The 22,889-nt window shown below is 46.1% G+C and overlaps 1 protein-coding gene across 1 annotated transcript in view; it reads right to left on the reverse strand.

Annotated features, from left to right (window-relative positions):
* Positions 1-22,889, reverse strand: part of ZNF423 (zinc finger protein 423) — a 162,587-nt gene that overhangs the window by 18,391 nt on the left and 121,307 nt on the right. Inside the window, exons 3-4 of the mRNA XM_036753103.1 lie at positions 13,189-13,320; positions 10,355-10,470 (exon numbers count right to left, since the gene is read on the reverse strand). Of these exons, the coding sequence (XP_036608998.1) occupies positions 10,355-10,470; positions 13,189-13,320 (248 nt within the window). The remainder of the gene's footprint in view (positions 1-10,354; positions 10,471-13,188; positions 13,321-22,889) is intronic.

The following is a 22,889-nucleotide window of genomic DNA, read 5'->3' on the forward strand; positions in this document are numbered from 1 at the left end:
CAGCCAGGGCAAAGACAAGGATGCTGTATGGGATGTACAGCAAGAATCCTGCATGTTTCTAACAAAGAGTCTGCTCAGACAGAATCTAAATGAACATCACTGGAGAACTGATGGAAGTAGAGGGGGGAATTTAGGGAAGAATGAAGAAACTTTGGAATAGAAATATACCTTAGGCTTTCTCGACTATTCTCCAAAACTAGGAGCAGAGGGAAGGAAAGAGGATCCCACTCCCTACCTCAAAAAAAAATGTGTTTCCTTCCCAAGCTTTCATATTTTTAAATGTATCAAGCTTGCTAGTTTTATGAGAAATATAAGTAAAGCATAATTTATTTCTAAGGCTACATCTGATCAAGTGACTACATTTGTAAAAGGATTTTGAAGACAAAATGCATTTAATTCCATTTCCCCAAAAGCTTTTTTTTTTTTAATAAGAATGAAGGGTGCAATTCTCTACTCTGACTTCAAAAATACCCTTCCTGAGAAGGAAGTCTGGGTTCTCACACCATTAGCAGGTCATGCTCCCCCTTAGTCAGACACAGCATGATTCCCCCCCAAAATTGTTTCCACAGTCCACATGGTGTGGGCTCCCCACCCCCTCAAAGTGCCCCCAAATCATGGGAAGAGAAGTCCCGAAGACGGAAGACGTACCTAATTTGCTGTGATGAATTGTGTGCATGCTCCAATGACCAAAACTGCAGCTGAGACCTATTATATTTAATGATCAAGACGTTCCTTGTGAAAACACTCGGGCACACGTGTCATCATGACTCTGTCTGGACAGGGAGCCCAGACTGGCTTGGGGGAGCAAGCCAAAGAAGAGCTGTTCGATGAGACTCCAAAAGATTGGAGAAAAGAAGGGAGCCAGCTGACCACTGTCCCGGAACCCAGCCCCACTGAGAGAAGGACTTTGCTGCAGGCTGCCTTAAGTGAATCTCTGTCCCTTCAGAGGCCTGGCTCTGCGCCATTAAGCATCTTAAAGGAGATCTTATGCATTATATTGATACCCAGTGGCTAAGCAGACCTGGTCACGTAGGTAGGAGTGTGGAGAAGATAGCTCAAAGCAAGCTGAGGCTGGCTAGCATTAGCTGGTCAGTGGGGGGAAGGACCATGTCTGCAGCTGGAGAATGAGGACACAGGCAAGTTTTCACTGTCCATTTCGGAGGGGCAGTGGTGGGGAGAATTCAAAACAGCAGATAACCTTAAATCATTGACTTGGCAGTTATAAGAACATGGTGCCTCCTACAGAGAAGGCATGTGCCTGTGATGTGACTCTAAGTCTAATTTCCATTTGGGGGGAAATTGCTATAAGTGATTGATTATATGTTTTCTTGCCATGTGAGCAAGATCTGTCCCTCCAACTGTCCCTAATCAGTGACGCTCATCCAAACCTGAACAATTCAAAAAAGAACACTACTCTTTCCTACCTCTCTCTGCCGATGGTCCCTTCCCAGCTCCAGATCTGAGATTCTATCAAAAGCCCTTCCTGATTATCCATATCTTGTTATGTTCATATCCTTACCCAACAGAACCTCAGCCCACATGTAGGCAGTTGAAGTGCCTACTGTGTATAAATCCCATTGTTGGGTGCTCGCTCACTAAGTTAGATATGACACAAGTCCTGTTCCCAAAGAGTTCAGTATCTAACGGGGAAAGAAATCTACTCAAGGAACGGATACCAAGGAATGTAAAATAAGTGTGAAGGCAACATCTAAGTTCTAGAAGAAATCTGATAGAGAAATCACTTGTAGATGTTTTTTCGGTGATTGATAATGTTGGATTGGGGACGGGGGCAGCAATGGGTGTGTTGCAATGTCAACTAAGAATTCATTCAATCCAATCCAATAATTCAGAAAGTATTTGCTAAGTACCAACTACATGCAAAGCACTGTACTAAACACCAGCCTATGAAGAAAGAACCAAAATTGTCCCTCACCACAAAGAGCTGAAGTTCTTCTGGGGGAAAGGAAAGGAGGGAACCTGAGCTGGTCCTTTTTATTCGTTTCCATTTATTTATATGTTGTTTTATAAGTAATAAGTGTATATATGAACGTATACACACACACACACATTGTGTATGTGTATAAGACAGATAGATAGACAGACAGACAGAGGATGGGAGAAGAGGGGGAAGGACAGAATGTATTTTAGAGCAGGTACTGTTTAATAGGCACACAGCAAGCACATAAGAGTGCTTTTTAACTGACTGACTCTTCTATATCTAGTTGATTCCATTTCATGGGGTCTACCCCAAGGCTGGGGGCTACTTTTCCCCAACAGAATGGGAGCTCCTTCATGACAAGGTCTGTGTCTTATTTTCCTTTCCACCCTCCCTCTTCACACTGCACTCAGTATGGTGAGTACTCGGTGGATGGTGTTGACTAATGGGAATGATGCCACTCTGTATCAGAGCTACTGCCTGAATCCCTGAGGCCCCCCCTCCAACACTAGCACACTGATCACGTGTCTGGATTTTGTAAAAACTTCAAAAGAGAGAAGGGAGGGTCTGTGTTAATTATTGACACAACAAAATTAATTTTCCATCTATCTCTCTTCCGCTCCCCCCTCTGAGGCACCTCCCCCGCCACCTCTCCTGTGAGCTCTGATGCAATGTTACTGACTGGCACTCCCGAAATGCCAACTTGCATTTCTCATCATTAATTTCTTTCTAAATGTCATTAGTAATTGTTATTGCCAGACCAAAGAGTGCAATCTGGGCCTTAATAAAGAAAACCCAGCTCTCATTTCTTTTCTGGTGTTAGCACCTCTTGGCCAGGCTGGGCCACCAAATCCTGGCAGAGGCTGGGGGGCTCCATTTCCAACCAGTTAGAAAGACGGATTATTATATCCAGAGGTAAAACATGCCTCATTTTTAACATTAATGGATACGAACATGCCATCCCTCCACCAGAGGAGCCGTCTGTGAATGCATCCTTCAGGACACCAAACCAGGGAGGTTTCAAAGGTGAGGCCCAGACTGGCAGTTGTGAGCTTGCCACATGATCCATGTGGCCAATGGGAGGGACTCTTCCTTGGGAAACATTTGGTTTCTGTGTCCAAACTCGGCATTTTCCTGGCAAGGACTTTGTTGCTATGTGCATTCAAGGGCAGGAGTGCTGGAGGCATTTGCCACATTGATGATGGAGAATCTCTTCCATTCAAGATCTGTAGTAATGGAAAACCATCCAGGGCAACCCTGAGTGGTGACCGGTTATAATCTCTAGGGACAGAAAAACATCCTAGGTCCAGGGCAGACTGAAGCAGGGTTTGTATAGGCCCTAGGAGGCATCATCAACAACTTCATAGAAATGCTTCTTTCTTTTGGGGGGGGGGGGAGAGAAGGGGAAAGCAATGTTTAGTGAATGGGTTGCTTTCTTTTCCTCTGGCTCCCCAGCCTGCCATCACAAATCTCTTTCCTACATGAACAGGCTTGAGCTGGAACTGAGTCCTTCCTCCCAACTGACCCCTGCTTCTGCCCCTTCCTTCTCACTAAACTGAAGGCATTTGGTCCCAGGGGCAGGCAGCAACCATTTGGATGTTGCAGGCAAGAAGCAGCTTCCAGTGAACACAATGGCTGCACAGACATTGTGTCTTGGCTGCTTCCACATATGCCCATCTGTCAGGATGGCATGGTGCCGCCTCTAAAGTTGGTTGGACCCTTGCCCCAGGGCATAAATGACAGGCAACAATGGGCAGAGACAGGCAGCCTGAGGACCCTGTTCCAAACGCCATCTCTGCCCTGAGCATAGCCCTCCGGGTGCATCCAGTCCCCCACCCGGCACTGCCATGCCTCTTCTCAGTTCATCATGTTGACTGATGTCCCAGGGCACACTAATGACTCAGCCACTGAGTTTCACCTGAATTCCCTCTCCACTTTCCCCTTCTCTTTCCCTCTTTTCCTTCTGTTCTCCTCTTCTATCCATCTTGACGGTGAGTGAGCTGTACAAGCTCCTGTAAAGCTAGGATGACACACTGTGAGACAGCGTGAGTCATGGAACAGCAGTGACTACAACCATGGCCAACTAGAGCAGAGAAGCTGCCTGCCTCCATGCTGGTTGCCAAGGGTGGCATCCAACCCAGGCAGGAGAGCCCCCTCCCCACTTCTACCACCTCCTGAATCTTTGCCTTGGGCAAAGGCAACAAAGGTGATACAGCTCTCATTCATCAGGCCCTGCCTGGCCACCCAGGGGTACATCACAGCCACTTTAAACCTTTAAGGGACTCTAAGAGGACACTATTTCTACCCCATCTGCCTCTAGATTCCATTGCTTTGTAACAAGGTATCACAAACCGGCCCAGTTGGAAGTAGGGAAACTGAGTCCCAGAGGAGTGTCAGAGAGGAAAAAACTCACTTCAGATCATAAATGAAATCAGTACCTGAGCCAGGACTAGAATCCAAGTCTCTTGACTCCCAGACCAAGGAGAGGGTGGTGATGTCACATTTTTAAAACTCTGGGAATGGGGTTATTTTAACTCCAGGAATTTCATGACTATCCTATAGTTCTCAATGACTCCAAGCAATATGTTTCATCTGAAAGCTCAAAGAGGAAATAACTACATGACACACCCACGTGGATATATATGATCTAGTGGAAAGACCACTGGACTAGAAACCAGAAGAGACCAGAACACACGTCATACCTCTGAAGCTGAACTCCTTTGAGAATCAATTTTCTCATCAAAGACCAAGGGCAGGAACATCAACCTAGAGGCACAGGGATACCCAGGCTCCAAGTAGGTTTCAGAACACCAGCTCCAGTGTAAACTCTAGCAGAAACTGAAGTTGGAGAGTTCTAGACCCCACCATGCCCTCTTGGGTACTCCAGCTTCACACCAAATACAGGTTCCTGGTCTCATGACCACGGTTTCTCCTGATGTTGGTCCCAAAAAACATGCAGGATACTTAGCCAAACTCTCATTAAGAAACCAACCCCTCTCCTCAACACATACCACTGGGCTAAGGCCTGCTCTCCAACCTTCACCAAAAAGAAGCTGCCTTCTGGTCTGTGAGGAACTTCATGAACAGAACTTTCTTTAAAAGAAACAGTAAAGGAAGGAAAGAAACCTGATACTTACAGAATGCTCAGCCAAAGAGTAAAATGCTAAGTATGTGCCTAGAGCACTTTTAATTTTTAATTATTATTAGTTATAATTATCTGACTGTGTTTGACTGAAGCCCAGCAATGCAGTAGGAGAAAATGATATTTTCCTCTGAATTTATTAGTTTTATGAGGGGACAAATGGTTTTTTTACAAATGGGCTCAGCTTCAGATTCCTTCCTTTCTGTCTTTCTGTCCTCCTTCCAGCCTCTCCCACCTCCTCTTCCAATCCTTACTTGCTCTCTCCTTCCCTCCTTTCCTTTCCAAAGTGGCCTCATCTTTCTGATTCCCCAGTTGCTTCAAGTCTCTCCTTCAGGGAGGGGACAGCTGCTGGGTGGGATTGGAGCCTCATGCCAGGAAATCCAGCTAATGCCTGAGACACAAAGAGGAGTCTCTTTGGAGAGAAACACTCCATTGGCACGGGCAACAGAATGATCCCCCTGAATTACGTCTTGTGTGTAAATTCAGGCAGAGGGAGGGGGGAGGGGAGAAGGAAGGGCAGGGTTTATGGGATGCTTCCAGAGTCTAATAGTCCCCCTGAGGAGTAGGTTCTAAACTGAGCTCGTAGAAGAAACAACTCAAGTTAGGGAAGTGTTTCTGCCACTGCACTGAACCTTGGGGTGAGGAAGAAGCCAAACCTGGGACGTCGTCCTCACATATGGAAGGGGGCAAAGGAGAGATTGCCCTTCTATTTTTACTCAGGGGTCCTCACCCTCCCAACAGGGCCAGTTTGGGAGAAGACACAGACAAAGAAAAGCATCAGAGCAGCCATGTCTCTCACCTCCTCATATCCTCTCAGGGGACTGGGAAGTTCATAAAGACCACAGAATTGAAAAGAGCTTGGAGCAGGAGTGCAGAACCTGCGGGCTCGAGGCCATATGTGGCCCTCAAGGTCTTCAAGTTTCTAGTTTCTCAAACTTCTAGTTTGGACTCAGTCAAAAAACCACACTTGAGGACCTAGAAGGTCACATGTGGCCTCGAGGCTGCAGGTTCCCCACCCCTGGCTTAGAGATTGCCTGGTCCAATCTGCTCATTTTACAGATGAGGAAACTGAGGCTCAAAGAGCTGTGAAGAGACTTGTCCAAGATCCCATGGATATGGAACACTCGGGATTAGAACCCAGATCCTCTAATTGCAAACCTAGCTCTCTCACTCCACAGCATAAAGCTTTCATACTGCTACAAGAATTTTGTGGAAAAAAAGCTACTGGGTAACTCTTTTTTCCAGAAAGTGAAAAATATTCACCATCAGAAAACGGGACGCAACGACCAAGGGCTGAAACTGGCCCTTTTGAACCAAGAGCAGATGAATGATTTGATCTTCTTCCCCACGTTACTTTTTACCTTTACAAACAGACTTTTCTTTTCCACCCCTGTAGTTACTCTGACTGCTCTCTTTTGGAACCTTTCCATTCGGGCCACACCCTTGGAATATAATTCAATTAAATTCCACGAGCACTCATCCTTATCGAATGCCGCTACCCAGTCCTGTGCTAGGCATCACAGGAGAGAAAAGGGAAGCTTCACAATAACGGCTCACAACCACACAGCCCTTTAAATTCTACTGAACACTTTCATCACAACAACGGTAGGAAGCAGGTGGTATAAGTATTATCCTTCCATTTTATTGATGAGGAAAATGAAGTTCACATACTATGACTTGCCCAAGGTCACACCGCTAGGAAGCCTCAGAGTGGAGAATCTCTCTGGTTCCAAGGCCAGGGGTCTTTCCACTACTGAATCTAAGCAAACATTTCTGCCTCCAGAGTGATTCACAGTTGTGGAGTCAAGCTGTACACACATGGAACAATTATGAAACAATACAAAACAGCATGCTAGAAAGGGCTAGACTAAGTATAACAAAGAGCCAAAAGTATATGGTCCAGGTGGTCTGCAAACCATGTTCTGAATAGAGATGGCCCTCAAGCCCTCATTTCCCTGGCCTGTCACCTACTTCTTCACTTGGAGAAATGAGACAAGCAGTGCAGCCCAATGCCTGTAGCTGACTGATGCGACTTGACACTGTGCCTGCAAGAGGAGAAATCCTTTCCCTCCACGGCGGCCCTTGGAACACCTGTGCTTGCAAGGACCTGGCAGGTACCCTGCTCTCTCCCCATCTGAACAGTTCGTGGGTTGCTTGTTAGATCCCTAGCTTTGCTTTTAATCAATTGTAATCATTTAGCAGGAAACAGTATGATTAACCGCACACAAGCAAACAGCATGAATTAATCCTTTAAATACAAATGCTCTGCCGGTGCGGTGCTGGTTCCTTTGAACACAAGTTGTTGAGAGATGTACGCACATCTATACACACATGGAAACCATGCTCCCAGCTTCCCCCCTCCCCAAAGGTCTCAGGGGCTGCAGATTACATTGGGTTCATCCTAGGGAAGAGGGGGATGGAGTCTAGATTAGGGAGCATGGAACAGCCTCACCCTGAGACTAAGATGCCCATATTCTCAGACCGTTGGATTTAGAGTTGGGAGGAACCTCAGAGTGATCATGCAATCCAACACCCTTCACTTTGCAAATGAGGAAATGAAAACCCAGCGGGGGTGGTGGGGAGAGGGAGATACCCAAAGCCACAGACTTACTGAGTGGCACAACTGATTCACAGCCAGATCTTCCTTCTGAGTCCAAATCCAAGGCACCATGCAACTCTAGCCCAATGACTGAAGTATCCCTCTGTCTGCTCCACAAAGCCCAGCCACAAATAACAATAGGGCTCCATCATGAATATCTATCCCCACTATTTAACTCTCTTGTTGTGCACAGCCCCAAAAAGTTAGCACTGGAAAAGTTTCCAAAGATTGGCTGCATGCGCCCATTAATCCAACTTAACAGCCACTGATTAGGTGACATTTATGACCTTCTCTCTCTTCCTACTAGTCTGTATCACTTCAGTCTTCTTTTTCATGTCCTTGCTTTAATACTAAGACAGCTGGGAGAAGTAGACATTTGGGAGCTACATTAAACTTAGACCATTGCACAAAGGAACCCTGGGGTCCCACACTCCCAATAGCTTCTTGGTCTCATTGCAAGAGCAATCCCCAATTCTCCTGATTTTCAAGATTCCATATGTTCATGAACCCTGGTTTCTCCCTATTATTCAAAGTCACAGAATGTTGGAACTAGAAGGCATTTTAGAGATTGTGTGACCCAACTCCCTCTTTTTTACAGATAAAGAAACTGAGGCCAGAAAAGAGAAGTGATACCCAAGGAAACAAGAGATAGAACACAGTGGAGCCTGAAGGTCTTCTGACTCCAGGTCCAATATTTGTTTGCTTGGTTTTTTCCCCTTCTCCCATCAGGCTTTATCTGTATCAGCTAAACATGACCTCGAGTTATGTGATAGAGAAGAAAAGCTTGGTCTCACTATAGGGTCAAACCATTTAACTAGTCTAAGGCCCCACCATACAAGTCCCCATACCGTTTCACAGTTAAATATCACACTTGGATTTTCACTGTGTTAGAAAATCCTTGCATAATGATCAGCAGCATAACGACTATGAAAACGTAAATGCCTACAAAATCCTCCTCTCCAAAGCTGGAAAATTACAATTCAAGTTACTTAATGAAAGCCGTTATTTGCATAGATTTGGCTATGCAACAGCACTTCCACATTTAAACGCTCTGTAATTAAAATCATTAATTGCAGAAAATAGTGGCTCGTTAAGGCTATAATTTAGCAAGGTTTTCAGCATTTGAGGATTTGATTTAAAAGGTTAATGTGGGGACCCAGGAAACCACCACCTCAGATGATCCGTGCTAGAGTTGGGGTTGCGAGGGGGGGAGGAAGAATGGTCTGCCACACGGAGAGATCTGCCCATTGCCCTGAACCTGCCACATTAACAAGGTGTAGTGAAAACTCAGGCACACTCATGCAGATGAGGCTCAAAGAACAAGGGCAGGCGGAAGTCCCCTTGGGAGGCTGGAGGAGGGGAAAAGAAAGGGAAGAAACACAAAACCTGAGAAAAAGAAAATGATACCACATCCCTCCCTTGACATGACGGTACAACAGGATAGGAATCAACTTGGGAATTAAGCAAGTCAAATAGAAACCCTCCAAAGTTTAAGCAAATCGTAGTTTATAAAAGCTAATAGATTTAAATGAGGCATGCAGTGTGGTTCTATAAAAAGCCTTCATTTGTCAGGGGACACCAGGAGTAGTTTGGTAGCTGAGCTAAGCAGGTAGTAATGGTCTAGGTACCTGAGAATGTGTCGGGATTGGCACTTCGGTGCTTCCCAAGGCAGAATTGCCAAGTGGAAGGCCTGATGTTGCTGTCCAAACTTAGTGTACTAGGGAGTTTGTTGGGATACGATAACATTGGGCCCACTCAAAGGGTCTTGGGCGGCTTTGTTCATTCAAATTGTTTTCGAAATGAGGATGCAGGTGTCTATACCTTGCCATGGATCTTTAGGCCCAGGGCTTCCTTCTTTGTGAATGTCAGAATAAGGGTGGTGAGACTCTGCCCAGGAGATAAGATCTGACTTTTAGGCAAGCCTCTCCTACTGACTCCTCCAATGATTTTGGCAAGGGACATTGGGCTTCAATTTTTTAATCCATGTAATGGGAAGAATAACCCGGGATCTTATGGATCAATTAAACATTTATATGATGGTGTACATGATGTAAATTCAAGACAGTATGATAATTTTGGTATGTGGGACCTATTTAAAAAGGCTAAAGAAATGGCCCAATGCTGAGTTAACACTTTGGTAGTGTGTAGAGCTTCTCATTATGTGGTATGCATGTGTTTGGGTATGGCATACAAGTCTGAGGCAATGCACTGAGAAGGGCCACACTGAGCACCAAATCTCAGAGTAAGAAAGGTTCTGAAGAGGCCATCTGGTCTGCCTTCATGTAGGCAAAGGACCAGACCAAGACAGGTGACCATTAATTCCAACCACATTAGAACCGAATTGTGCTTGTTTCTCCCTTTGCTCCTCAGGCCAGAGATAGGATGGAGTGGGGAAAGAACCAAAAACAGGAAGGAAACTTGGATTCCAATCCCAGCTTTGGCATCAAATGTCCATGGAACCTCAGGCAAGCCACTTCCTTTCTCGGGGCCTCAGTTTCCCCACCTGTAAAACGAATGGGTTATGATAGACGCACTCTTAAGGCAATTCCCACCTCTGCTTACCTGGATGAAAGTCTCCATCTCTTCCAGACCCAAGACTGCCAAGCTGGCCAGAAGAAAGGAGCTAGAAACCAGGAGGGAGAGTACGACGATAGGAGGAAAAGTGAGAGGGGCCTACCTGGAGTTCTGTCTGAAAGAAGAACTTCTGTGGACACTGTGAGCAGTCGTAGATCTTGTCTTCCTGCCCGTGCACCGCAAAGATGTGTTGTTGTAGCTTGTTAGCCTGGACAAAAACTAGAAAGAAAGGAAAGAAAGCAAAGACAGTCAGAGGGCTGAGAGTCACCAGGCCGCCTCCCAATTCCGCTAGATTCAGCTACAACATCCCACTCTCCAAAGCCCGGCAGATGATACAACTCCCATGAATAAGTCCACAGGATCCACCTAGAGAGCAGTTCCAAGAAGTAATTGGGTGTCCAATGACCAAAAATTCACTTACTTAGGCTGGGTCCAAGCCCAGGCTCTCATCTGGCCTTGCCATTCCTATCCATGTGACCTTGGACAAGTCACTGAGCTGGTGACTCTGATCAGCCTCAACTTTCTCATCTGCAAAATGGGGAGGATAATGATGGTTGTCTTGCTCACCCCTCAGGGTGGTTTTGAGGCTCAAACAAGATAATGTATGTGAAAGGGTTTTGTAAACTATAAAGTACTATATACACCCGAGAGGATTATCATTAACATTCAGTGTCAATCAGAATCCAGCATTCAGCACATCCAGCTGGTGTTAATGTTTGTTGATTAACTGAGTTGGCCTCTGAGGTTCCCTCCAGCCCTGGATCTACGATTTTAGGATGCTATTGTTAATTGATCATCAGAATAAGTTAGAGTTGGCAGTGGAGGTTGGTGTCAAGGGACCATCTAGTCCAACCCCATCATTCCATAAAGGAAACTCTAGCCCTGGGGAGGGAAATAACTTGCCCAAAGTCATGAAGCAAGTCAGTGGCTTATGTGGGTCTGGAACCAGGTTCTCTCACTCCTCACCATTTGCCACAACTTTCCACGTCACTCAATCCAGCTCTTTCTTTTGGGGTTACACCGAGCCCTGACAGGGCTCGTCTGGTGATGTGTAGGAAGAAGCTGACACTGTTTATGGGGAAAGGAAGCTAGGGAGCGAGAGGCCTGAGTAAATGAAGGGAGACAAAAGGAACAGGGTTAGCCAAGGGAGGAAGGAGGTCCAGAGACTTAGCTCAGCTTCAGCATCTCAGCTTGGCATGAATAAATAAAAATCCCTGGCCTGTGTTCTGTGATTGTTATTGGACTACGAGAACCTAGAGCAGGCTCACCAAAGTGAATAGGGACAGAATGGCCCCAGTCTAGCTTGAGTGAGAGACTCAATGCTTCTCAGGCCTGAGGAGTGGGCCTTTGCCAAGGCAAAGCTCCTTATATCCTCCTACTACATTCTGAATTTCCCAGTGTCAGGGAGCCCACCCATGGGGAAGACACAAGCCTGGCCGGGCCCTGAGGGGTAGGGAGGAGGAGCCCCTGAAGCAGCTGTGTCTCTGGGAACAGAGAGATCCATAGCCCCCCCCCCCCCCCCCACCGCCCCAATCCCCACCTCCATGCTAGGCCAGGCTCTCCCTGGGGTGGGGCTTCCCACAGTGACAGACGGCAGATGTCAGGGGAGGCAGGGAGAACCCCCTCCTTCCCCCACCCCCACACCGGCTGCCATCTGGGCGGCACAGGGAGGGAAAGGCAGGGCAAGGCCCTTGAGACTCCCTTCCCACCCCCCCCCAGTCTGGAAGGCTGTCAGATCACAGAGGGGAGGTAAGGGCACAGTTCGGCCTCTATAGCCTGGGCAGCTGTCCAGGCCTAGGATCCAGGTCTGACCAAAGCAAGAGGATTGGGGGCTTTTCAGCAGTGGCTGCCCTTGCTCCCTTCCAGCCAAATCTCTGGGAGAATAGTGGAGACAGTCCATCAGCCAAGGCAGGGGGCTGGGGAGGGGCAACTCCCAGGGGAGATTATCCCCACCAGCGTCAGCAGGCACAGGTGGCTCAAGCTATGGGCCAAGAGGAGCTTAAAAAGGCAGCCTGGGACAGTGTAGGGGAGGGGACTGAGCCAACTCTGGGAGGTGGGGGGCATGAATCAGGGGACAGCTTCAAGGAAAAAACTGGAGCCACATACACATGGTAAGAAAACTCAATGACTACAAGAAGGATTTGGATTAGAACTTTCTAAGAGAGTCAAATTATTATGTAAAAGAGTGAAAAACCAAGGCGGAGGGCAGGGGTGCCAAGGCCTGAAAATTAAATATTGTCCGCCAGGAGGAGACCTACACTCCATGTGACTAGGCTGGGTTTGAAATGGAAGAGACATGTAAGTCCTTTGAAAAGTAATAAAAGGTACTATCCTTTATGTCTGAGGGTCACAGGTCAGGCCTATTTGCTTGATGCAGTCCTAACCAGCGTTAGGGGTCTTACTGCCTCCCAGCTTATACCTTTGTGGGTTCCCTAAAAGACCCATGAGTCATCAGCGCAGGAGTGCTAAAGACTTTCTGGTGTACAGAGTGATGACGATGATGACGATGAGGAGGAGGAGGAGAATAACAATGATAATTAATAATAACAATTCAATACCTACTCACCTTTCTAAAGCCCTTTAAGGTTTACCAGGCAGTTCTGCCACACTGTGAAAGAGGTAGCAGTAGTATTATTCCCATACTATAGATGAGAAAACTGAGGTCCAGAGAGGCCAAGGAGTTTGCCCAAAGTTACATGGCTAGCGAGTGGAAGGCCCAAGTCCCCTTGACTATAGGACCAGCGTTCTTTTCTCCATACCACGCTGATTTTTCCACGATGAACTTTTACCAGAGATCCCCAGAATTGTTAATAGGCATTCAGACAATTCAGGAAGGAGATGGTCCATGGTGAGCCTCTACCTCCCTCTTCCTTCCTACCCAGACAAGCACAGGGTTTTGACCACTCCTCTCTTCCCAGTCCATCAGGGAGGCCTTACCTGTAAAGCAAACAGGGCATTTGAACGTGCCTCCCATTCCCTCGAAGCTGTGCTCGATCAGGTGACAGAGAAGCTTGGCCGGAGAGTCAAACATCTGGTTACACAGCTTGCATTCGTGATTGATGCCTTCCTCTGCAAGGTTCAAATGATACAACTTGTTAGTGACACAGCAGATTAGCGTCTGAAAGGCAGGAGGCTGTGAGCCACGGCTTCCCCTAGAATCCACCTAGGCAACAGCTCCTGCTCCCTCCTCCCTTCAGCCCCTGCCCCACCCCAATCCTGCTGTGCACCCCAGCATAACCCACGGCTTGCATGAAACCCTAGGCATAGGACTGGGGACAATTTGGGGCCAGTGGCGATTGTTCTCAGCATAGTGTATCTAGTACTCAGCACTGCATTTTAGGAAGAACACATAACCTGGAGCCTTCCTGAAAAGGGTGGCGGGGGTGGGGGGTGACCACGATGACAAGGGGATCCAAAACCATGTAATAGGAGATCCTTCTAAACATCCAAGGACAGACAGCCTAGAAGAAGAGAACACTTGGGGGGCGGGATTTGTAGGGTGCTGGGCAGGGCAGGGACACGATCTTTGTCTTCAAATAGATGAAGGGCTATCATGGGGATTGAAGCACTTAAATTACATCATGTAACTTCAAATGAGAGAAAACAAGGGCCAATGGGCAAAAACTCAATCAATCAACAGAAACTTGTTAAGTACCTACTATGTGATACTATGTAACACTATGCTAGGTACTGGGGATACAGAAGTAGAAGTGAAATAGCCACATTCTACTTGGGGGAGAAAGATATTGACACTTAAGTAAATTCAAGATACAAATGCTTTAAAAAAAAATTTTTAAATGCTTTTTCAAAAGCCAAACAAATGGAGGAATCAGGAAAGATCCCTTAAAGGAGGTGGCAATTAAGATGAACCCTGAAGGAAGCTAGAGGTTCCAAGATATAGAGGAAAGAGGGAGAATATTCCAGGTAATATGGATAATCTGTGCAAGGTTAAGGGCACTGAGAAATGGAATACTGTGTGCAGAAAAGAGTTTCTGAGCCAGTTTGGATGGTGCATAGAGGATATGAGGAAGGAAAGGGGGGAAGGAGGAAGGAAGGAAGGAAGGGAGGGAGGAAGGAAGGAAGGAAGGAAGGAAGGAAGGAAGGAAGGAAGGGAGGAAGGAAGGGAGGGAGGAAGGAAGGGAGGGAGGAAGGGAGGGAGGGAGGAAGGAAGGGAGGGAGGAAGGAAGGGAGGAAGGGAGGGAGGTAGGTAGGAAGGGAGGAAGGAAGGAAGGAAGGAAGGAAGGAAGGGAGGAAGGAAGGAAGGAAGGAAGGAAGGGAGGAAGGGAGGGAGGGAGGAAGGAAGGGAGGGAGGGAGGGAGGTAGGAAGGAAGGAAGGAAGGAAGGGAGGAAGGAAGGAAGGAAGGAAGGAAGGAAGGAAGGAAGGAAGGAAGGAAAGGGGGGGAAGGAGGAAGGAAGGAAGGAAGGAAGGAAGGAAGGAAGGAAGGAAGGAAGGAAGGGAGGAAGGAAGGAAGGGAGGGAGGAAGGAAGGGAGGGAGGAAGGAAGGAAAGATAGAAGGATGGAGGGATGGAGAGAGGGAAGGAAGGGAAGGGGGGGAAGGAGGAAGGAAGGAAGGAAGGAAGGAAGGAAGGAAGGAAGGAAGGAAGGAAGGAAGGAAGGGAGGAAGGAAGGAAGGGAGGGAGGAAGGGAGGAAGGAAGGAAGGAAAGATAGAAGGATGGAGGGATGGAGGGATGGAGAGAGGGAAGGAAGGGAAGGGGGGGAAGGAGGAAGGAAGGAAGGAAGGAAGGAAGGGAGGAAGGAAGGAAGGAAAGATAGAAGGATGGAGGGATGGAGAGAGGAAGGAAGGGAAGGGGGGGAAGGAGGAAGGAAGGAAGGAAGGAAGCAAGGAAGGAAGGAACATTTGAGAACCTTTTATACACAAAGCACTGTTCTATTGATGGCAATAAAATAGAAAAGTCAGATAGTCCCTGCTCTCCAGGAGCTCATGTTCTAATGAGAGGGATGACACATCTAGAAGGCTTTAGCTACATGCAAGTAGGAAAGATCCCATGATTTTAGGGTGTGGTTGCAAAGCAGGTGATGATGCTCCTTCTTTAAGTGTCATTTCCACTGATAAAATCCTATCAGTTTCTGAGGAGTGACACGGGCAGACTTGTGATTTAGAAATATCCAAATTTGGCAGCTGTATTAAAGATGGACTGAATACAGGACGACCAATCTGAAGGCTGCCTCAAGAGCCAGGAGAGCAGGCTAAGGGCCTTGATGAATGTGGCTGTGGTGTGAGCACAGAGGAGTCAGTGGATGCTAGAATGGAGGTGGAATCATCAAGGCTTGGCAACGGATGGGACACGGGCAGGCGGGGAGTGAAAGTGAAGAGGTGGATAGCATCCCTAGAACTGAAGAGAGGCCGACTTCACCTCAATACAAAGAAAAACTTCCTGGCAATTAGAGCAGCCTAGATGTGGAAGATGCTGTTTATGGATGGAGTGGAGGGGTGGAAGCAGGACTACTTGTCAGGGATATCGGTGGAGTGGATTTCTGGCTCAATGAGGATTAGACCAGATACCTGAGGACTCTTCCAGCCCTGAGATGCTACACGCATGACTCTGGGAATGTAGCTGAAGTCACCATCTTATGATCTGAATACGCTGCCTCTTAATTATAGGCACTAAAGGAGAAAGACCAGTGGCGCAGATAATCCCAAACCACAGATGGTCCAAGAGTTATTTATACTTGACTCTGAAATGCATTTTGTGATCGACAGAATGGACCTACATGAGTACGGGTGGTTTTTGTTATTCAGTCGTTTCAGTTGTGTCTGACTCTTTGTGACCACATTTGAGGTTTTCTTGGCAAAGATACTCGAGTGATTTGCCATTTCCTTCTCCAGCTCATTTTACAGGTGAGAAAACTGAGGCTAGTGTCTAAGGACAAATTTGAAATCAGATCTTCCTGACTCCAGGCCTGGTAATTTAATCCACTGTGCCACTGTGGTTTAGGCTAATGTTAAAACAAGAGAGCACTGTATTTGGAGTCAGAAGACACCATTTATAATTCTAGATCTGCTATTTACTTACCAGTATGATACTGGGCAATTGCTTCTTTCTAGTCCTCAATATTCTCATCTGCCTCTAACTCAAAATTTTATAACTTTATGAGTTTTTGATTTCTGGGGGAGCTCAGTAGTGAGCTAGGTGGTAAAGGGAAGCTGGGCCTGAGATTTTATAAATTTGCCAAAGAAAATCCATAAAGTAGATAACATACACAAACAATGGATGGATAGATAGAATGTAATCTCCCTGAGGGCAGGGACTATTTCATTTTAGTCTTTGTACTCCCAACACCTAGCACAGTGACTGACATATATAAAGTGCCAAATAAATGCTTGTTGATTGATTAAATAAAGAATAATCTATATACCTTTCACTGTCTACTAAAAGGGGGGAAACCAATCTAATCTTTATCTTTCCAATTAGAGATTTTCTGAATCTCAGTTCTTAGGTAAATCATTTCTCCTCTCTGAGCCTCAGTTTTCTGCAAAATAAGGTAGTTGTTGATGCCATTAAGGTAGATATACGATGTCATCTGTAAGGCCCTTTCTAGTTTTAGAGGCTTTGGACCCAAATCCTCATTCCAACCACGTGCCAACTACCCTTTGTCCCTAAGGTCAAGTAATGGGTATCAGCATCCATCATGAATGGAGAAAGAGAGAAAAGGTTGTAGCACGTAAGAGTCAAGGACCTATACTTGTTCTCAGTGCATTCCAACTCTTCTCACAGGAAAATTAGCCCAACCAAGAAACGTAAGTGCCCTGAAATTCCCTGAAAACCTTGGAACCAGGAGTCATGTTTGAAAGAACGGCACTGCTGGCTGGAAGAAAAAGGATACACCTGTCTGGGATCACAGGTTATATCTTCAGGTCCCCCAACTCTGGGATGGGGATGGGAACTAAAGCAGGGACCACGTAGGTACCCAACTTCTAGTCTAGGCAGTAACTAAACTAAACCATGACATACACAGATACCAGGCGGGCTTGCCCCACATAACACACCGGCTGTAATCTACTGGGTATTTGACATGTCTCAGGAGCTGTTGCAACTAGGACATCTGTGCAGATCTGAGGTCCAAGTGAAATCTTCATTTAAAAGAAAAAATTTCATTGAAAAGAAAAGTTTCTGTGCCTGAGGCTGGCTCAGCGCGCGCGCGCGCACACACACACACACACACACCATGCACATGCACACACATACATATACACACACCTGCCAGGCTCATTCACACCCCTTCCATTCCCTGGGTGAGGCTGGATTTCATCTCCATCAGAAAAGTCAACCTTATGTGCAGGGGGGAAAGACAGTCGTTTAAGGAATAGAACTTAAGAAGCACAGGAAGTCCCCAATAGCTGAAGATACCTCCACATCTCTGTGTCTCAATAGCCCGTCCTGGCAGGATCTGAAATTCCACTATTAGAGATCCATACCATTCTGTCTTAAAGACTCTGGGGTCTCCCAATTAGAAAACAGATACACCCAAGAACATCTTAAGGCATTATCAGACATTAACACCTTAACCTTGGAGAGCTGGAGGTAGATCGGTTTATCAGATGGCTTTCCATCTCTACAACAGATCGAGATGCTCCCTCTAGTAATGGGACATAACAATGGGACACAATCAGGGGAAAGTAAGTGGTTCAAAGAGAGGAAGAGACCCCACTGAACTAGGGCCAAGCCCAGCTCACGATGACAATGACGAGGCTGTCTGGATGACTGGGTTGTCTGGCATTTGGACAAAGAGACATCAGCTAAGAAATTGCTTCCCAATCCATATGCCAATTCTTCCTGAGCAGCAGGCCCCACTAAGTTTGAGCATTGTTCAGAGTTGGAAAAGAAGCAAGAATTCACAGGATAACAGGATGTAGAGCAGGCAAAGACCTTAGAGGTAACTAATTTAACCCCTTTATTTTACAAAGGAGTTGCCAGAGGTCCAAAGGGGTTAATTAATTTACCCAGAATAAGACAGTTGAGATTTGAATGCAGTTTTAACTACAAATCTAGCATTCTTTCCATTGTACTTTCCATACTACCTCCTTGGGGAGGAGAACAGTACACTATTCCCTGACTGGGTCCAATTCATCTTGGGCTAGTTAGGTATTAGTCTGATTGGAGAGCTCAACTTTTGACGGAGTAGCAATAGTAGTCAGTAGTCAAGTTTAGACATCCCAGTGTACACTTGATCATCAGGCCCTGAGACCCACAGACAGGTCTGTATGGTAGAAGGGGTGTGACGTCAAGAAGTCCTGGATTCAATGCTGTTTTCAACATTCACCAGCCATGGAAACGTGGTTAAGTCACTTAACTTCCCTGTCACTCAACAGTTTTCTCATCTGTAAAATTGGGAAAATAATACCTATGCCTCATAGGGTTGTCATGAAACTCCAATAAGATGATTTACTTGAAACAATTTGAAAATGTCAAAAGTATTTTACAAATGTTATGTTACTTCTATTAAAATGGACAGACAGCAAACATATTTAACAGAATATAGAGAACGATGTTGTTGTTGTTCAGTCATTTCAGTCGTGTCTAACTCTGTGTGTGACCCCATTTGGGGTTTGCTTGGTAAAGACACTGGAGGTGTTTGCCATTTCCTTCTCCAGCTCATTTTACAGATGAGGAAACTGAGGCAAATAGGGTTAGTGACTTGCCCAGGGTCACACAGATAGGAAGTGTCTGAGACTGGATTCGAACTTAGGTCTTCCCAATTCCAGGCCCAGTGCTCTATCCATTGAGCCACTGGCTACCTCCCATACAGAACGTTGGACTCTACCTAAAACCTCTCCTAAGACTATAATAAACAAACACTCATCATTCTTTAATATCTGGCCCATCCCAGCTCATTCCACCTTTTCTCTGAAATCTTCCCCCACAATGAGCCCACACCAAGTTCTCTTCTCCTGTTTGTACCACTTGCTTTGGAGCTCCCCCATACTGCTCCCCCATCATTAGCTGTTTTATGCAGACTCTTCTTGTGTCCCCAAATGAACTGTGAACTCTTTAGGGTCAGGGCCTATGTGTACTATTTCTTCTTATAGCCCCCCAGCACCAAGCATGCTAAGAGATGAGCACAAAGAACATTCTTAAGCCACATGATACAGTAGAAAGAGTAAGGGACTGGTTGTCAGGAGAACCAGTACCTGGGCCCAGTTCTGCCACAAATCCATGTCATTTCCCTTCTCTAGGCCTCAACTATCCAAAGAGAGGATTGAACTCCTTGGTCTCTGAGGTCCCTTCCAGCTCTGCTTCTCTATGATTCTATGAATCTATCCACACTGAGTAGAAATCCCTCCTGGGTGATTTTGTACGCACACACACACACTCTCCCCTTCCTTCTCCCTCCGCACCCCACCTCAATTTTCCACCCCACTCCCTGCTGATCTCCAGCCCCGAGCCAGTCCTCGGGCTGCCATGCTAAACCTAGGAAAGGACAATTTACGAGAGCAACACCGAACAGGAGCCCTTACCCACTTTGCTGTGAATGGAGACATGACCGTCTGATGCACAAACACAGAGAGGACAAAGAAAGCCCCTGCAACTTATAAATCAGAGAAATCATGTCTGACATTCACTTTCCATCCTCTGAGTGCCGGGCTATTCATCAATCCGTTCTCCTCTGATTCATACAAGCTCCACCAGGTAAGGAAAACACCAATATTCATAAATGCGCACACACAAACACCCCTGGAATTGAAAGCTCAGGTACTAGGTGTCTAAATGCCTGTAATTTACATCAAAACACAGTCCAAAATCTGCGTGTGTCAATATAAGTCTCGGGCTAATTATTACAAGGACCTCGCAGTCAATTAGGTGTTTCTAGTTCTATTTCCTCCTTCTCCTCCCAGACCCTCCACATATTTTTAAAGAGTTAAACCCTAGAAGGGAAACAAAAATAAAACCAACTAAAAATGGGATGAAAAATAATAAAGCGTAATGGGTTCCCGCGGATCTGGGAATCTCTCCCACTTGAGGCGAGACCTTTGATTTGCAAATCCACTTCTGAATTATAAGGCCTTCTCCTCACTGGCAGGGGGTTTGGATACACTCCCACAGGAGTCCATTATGTGTTTCTCTGTCTATAAAACCATCCAGCAAAAAGAGAGAGAGAGAGAGAGAAAGAGAGAGAAAGAGGAGGGGGAGGGAAAGGGGGAAAGGAGGTTGGGGAGGAGAGGAGATGACTACCATGATTAGCTGGAGAAATGTTTCTTTTTCATGCATGTACATCCCCCCAAATATGAAAATGCCCAAGGATAGGTCTAAAATTGCCACCATAATCACTCTCTCCTCACTGGCATTTACAGCCTCTCTCATTCTGAACAGCCACAGATAGCTGCACCTTCGGAGAATAACTTTCTTGAATTATATAAGAGCAAACAGCCGCACGGAAGCCACCTCTGAGCCAAGTGACAAAGCTCTGTCTGGGAGACCACACGCTCCACTCAGGCGTGGGGCACTGGGCTTTTGTGAGTGAAAACACACAATCACTCCTCCGATTTCCCTCATTTCTCTTCTCACTACACGCCCCCCCCCACCCTTTTTTTTCCTTCTTCTAACACATGACAGACATCTGTAAGAGAGACCCACATAACTGGCAAATTATACAGCCCCACTCATTTGTAAAATAAAATGCAGATTTCAACTCCTCTCTCTGCTATATCTCTCCTCTCGCTTCAATGTAAGTGAGGTCTGGCTCAGGAAATCTATTGATTTATTGTTTAGGGGTGGCTGTTTTTTTAAATGATGAACAAATATGAACCAGCAAACATGATCCCAAGCTTCCTCTTTCTTTCTCTTTTTTTTTTCCTTCTTCTAGGCTTGAGAATAATAAGCGTTAATTTTACACTACATTTCTCAAAAAAATAATAGGATGTGCTCTTGCTTAAAACAAGCCGGCCTGCTGGATTCTTTCAGGCTGAAACTGTGTCAACCCAAAAGAGGAGCGGAGTGCTTTGTGTAAAAGTATCGTGGGGAGATGATAGTATCCTGTAATGTTCTCAGTACCTACTTTTGTCTCCAAAAGCATTTGATCCCTGGCAGACACATACTTATTTCCATACTGGTCTTGGGGGAAGCCAGAAGGAATGAGAGCTGATTATCAGAATCCTGAAGGTGAAACCTGGGTGGAACCCGCTGATGTCAAAGGCAGGCATTTGTATAAATTTGGAGGTACATAATTTACTGCCTGTTAGCGAGGATTAGTGGGTTGCAGTGACCCAAACGGGCTGTGCTGGTGAGGTGCCAGGGCATTGTTCTTAAGTTCAAACACATTTGAGTGTGACGGGTGCTAGACACATTGATAGGCCATGGAATGCCACTCGTGGTGGGAGGCTGCCTGGCCCATTTTAGACTGGAGACATGCTTCTTCTTGAAGCCATCTCCCTAGAGGCAAAGTGGTTTGTTGCACACAGTCATGGGCCACTAAGACTAGGAAAGAACCACGAAGCATTGCTTCCTAATGAGGATATGATATAATGAACAATGCATGTACATATATATATGTATGTATGTGTCACTGAATCACAGTCGATATCAGAGATCACTGAGTCCAAGTTCTCTCCCTCATTTTAAAAATAAGGAAATTGAGACCCAGAGAAGTGAGATAATTTGTCCAAGGTCCCAAACATCAGATGAACCTCCAATTCCACGACAGGAAAATCTGGCAAAAGACTGCAAGAAATGGTACTTGTTTGCCAATGAAAAAGCCATTACTTGGGATAGCAGAAAGACAGCTGACTCTGAAGTTTGAAGATCTAGGTCTAAATTCTGCTCCTACACTTACTGTTAGCTTGGCCTCCCTAAGCCTCAACTTATTCATCTGTAAAAAGCACAAGTTGGACAAGACAACCTCAGAATTCACTTCAGCTCTTAATTTCTGACCTAAGACAAAATCGAGCCACTCCATCCTGTTGGCATAGGATAGCAGATGAGTATCTGCTTTGCTTTTCTGCATTCCCTCACCTCTAGGTGCCCTCTGCAAGTGGTAAACTTGCCTCAATCTTGCTACAGCTCTGCCAGTGGGCATAGGTGCCCTCTCTCTTTCCACCTAAGAGAGCTGGACAATAAAAGGGAGAGTCTATTTTTACCAGCTGTTAGAAATTAGCAAAGCAATGGGAGAAGGAAGATTCCTAACTATATGGGACAGGTATTAAAGACAATCCAACACTCATTCCTTGACTGGACAGGGCAATCCCAGGCAGCAGCATTCAAAGAATGGAACATATTTGCTTTAGCACTAGACTCAGAGGTAATAAGGAGGAACAATCTTGCTGCTGTAGAGCAGTGAAATCCCTGAGTTACCAGCACTTGTAATGAACTTTGCCAGATTGAAATTCCACAGCTCCAGACACCAGGAAGCCTATACCCACGGATCACGCCCTGAAGAGACCAGCCTGAGGGAGCTTCCAATGAGTGCTGGGAGGAATGCTTTCACTGGGTCAGACAAATGGATACTAGGAAAAAAAATACAAGGCTTCAGGAATAAAGGAGGAGGAGGAGAGCCCATTTGTTCACAAGAGCAAATGAGGATTTAAGAGGGCAATCTGGGAGGAGGAAAGACACAAGGAGATGACCCTACTGACACCATCCTAATAAATGGCTGTAAACAGACTAGGAGATGGGATTGTGA

This window comes from Trichosurus vulpecula, chromosome 3 (assembly GCF_011100635.1).
Source record: "Trichosurus vulpecula isolate mTriVul1 chromosome 3, mTriVul1.pri, whole genome shotgun sequence".
Lineage (NCBI taxonomy): Eukaryota > Metazoa > Chordata > Mammalia > Diprotodontia > Phalangeridae > Trichosurus > Trichosurus vulpecula.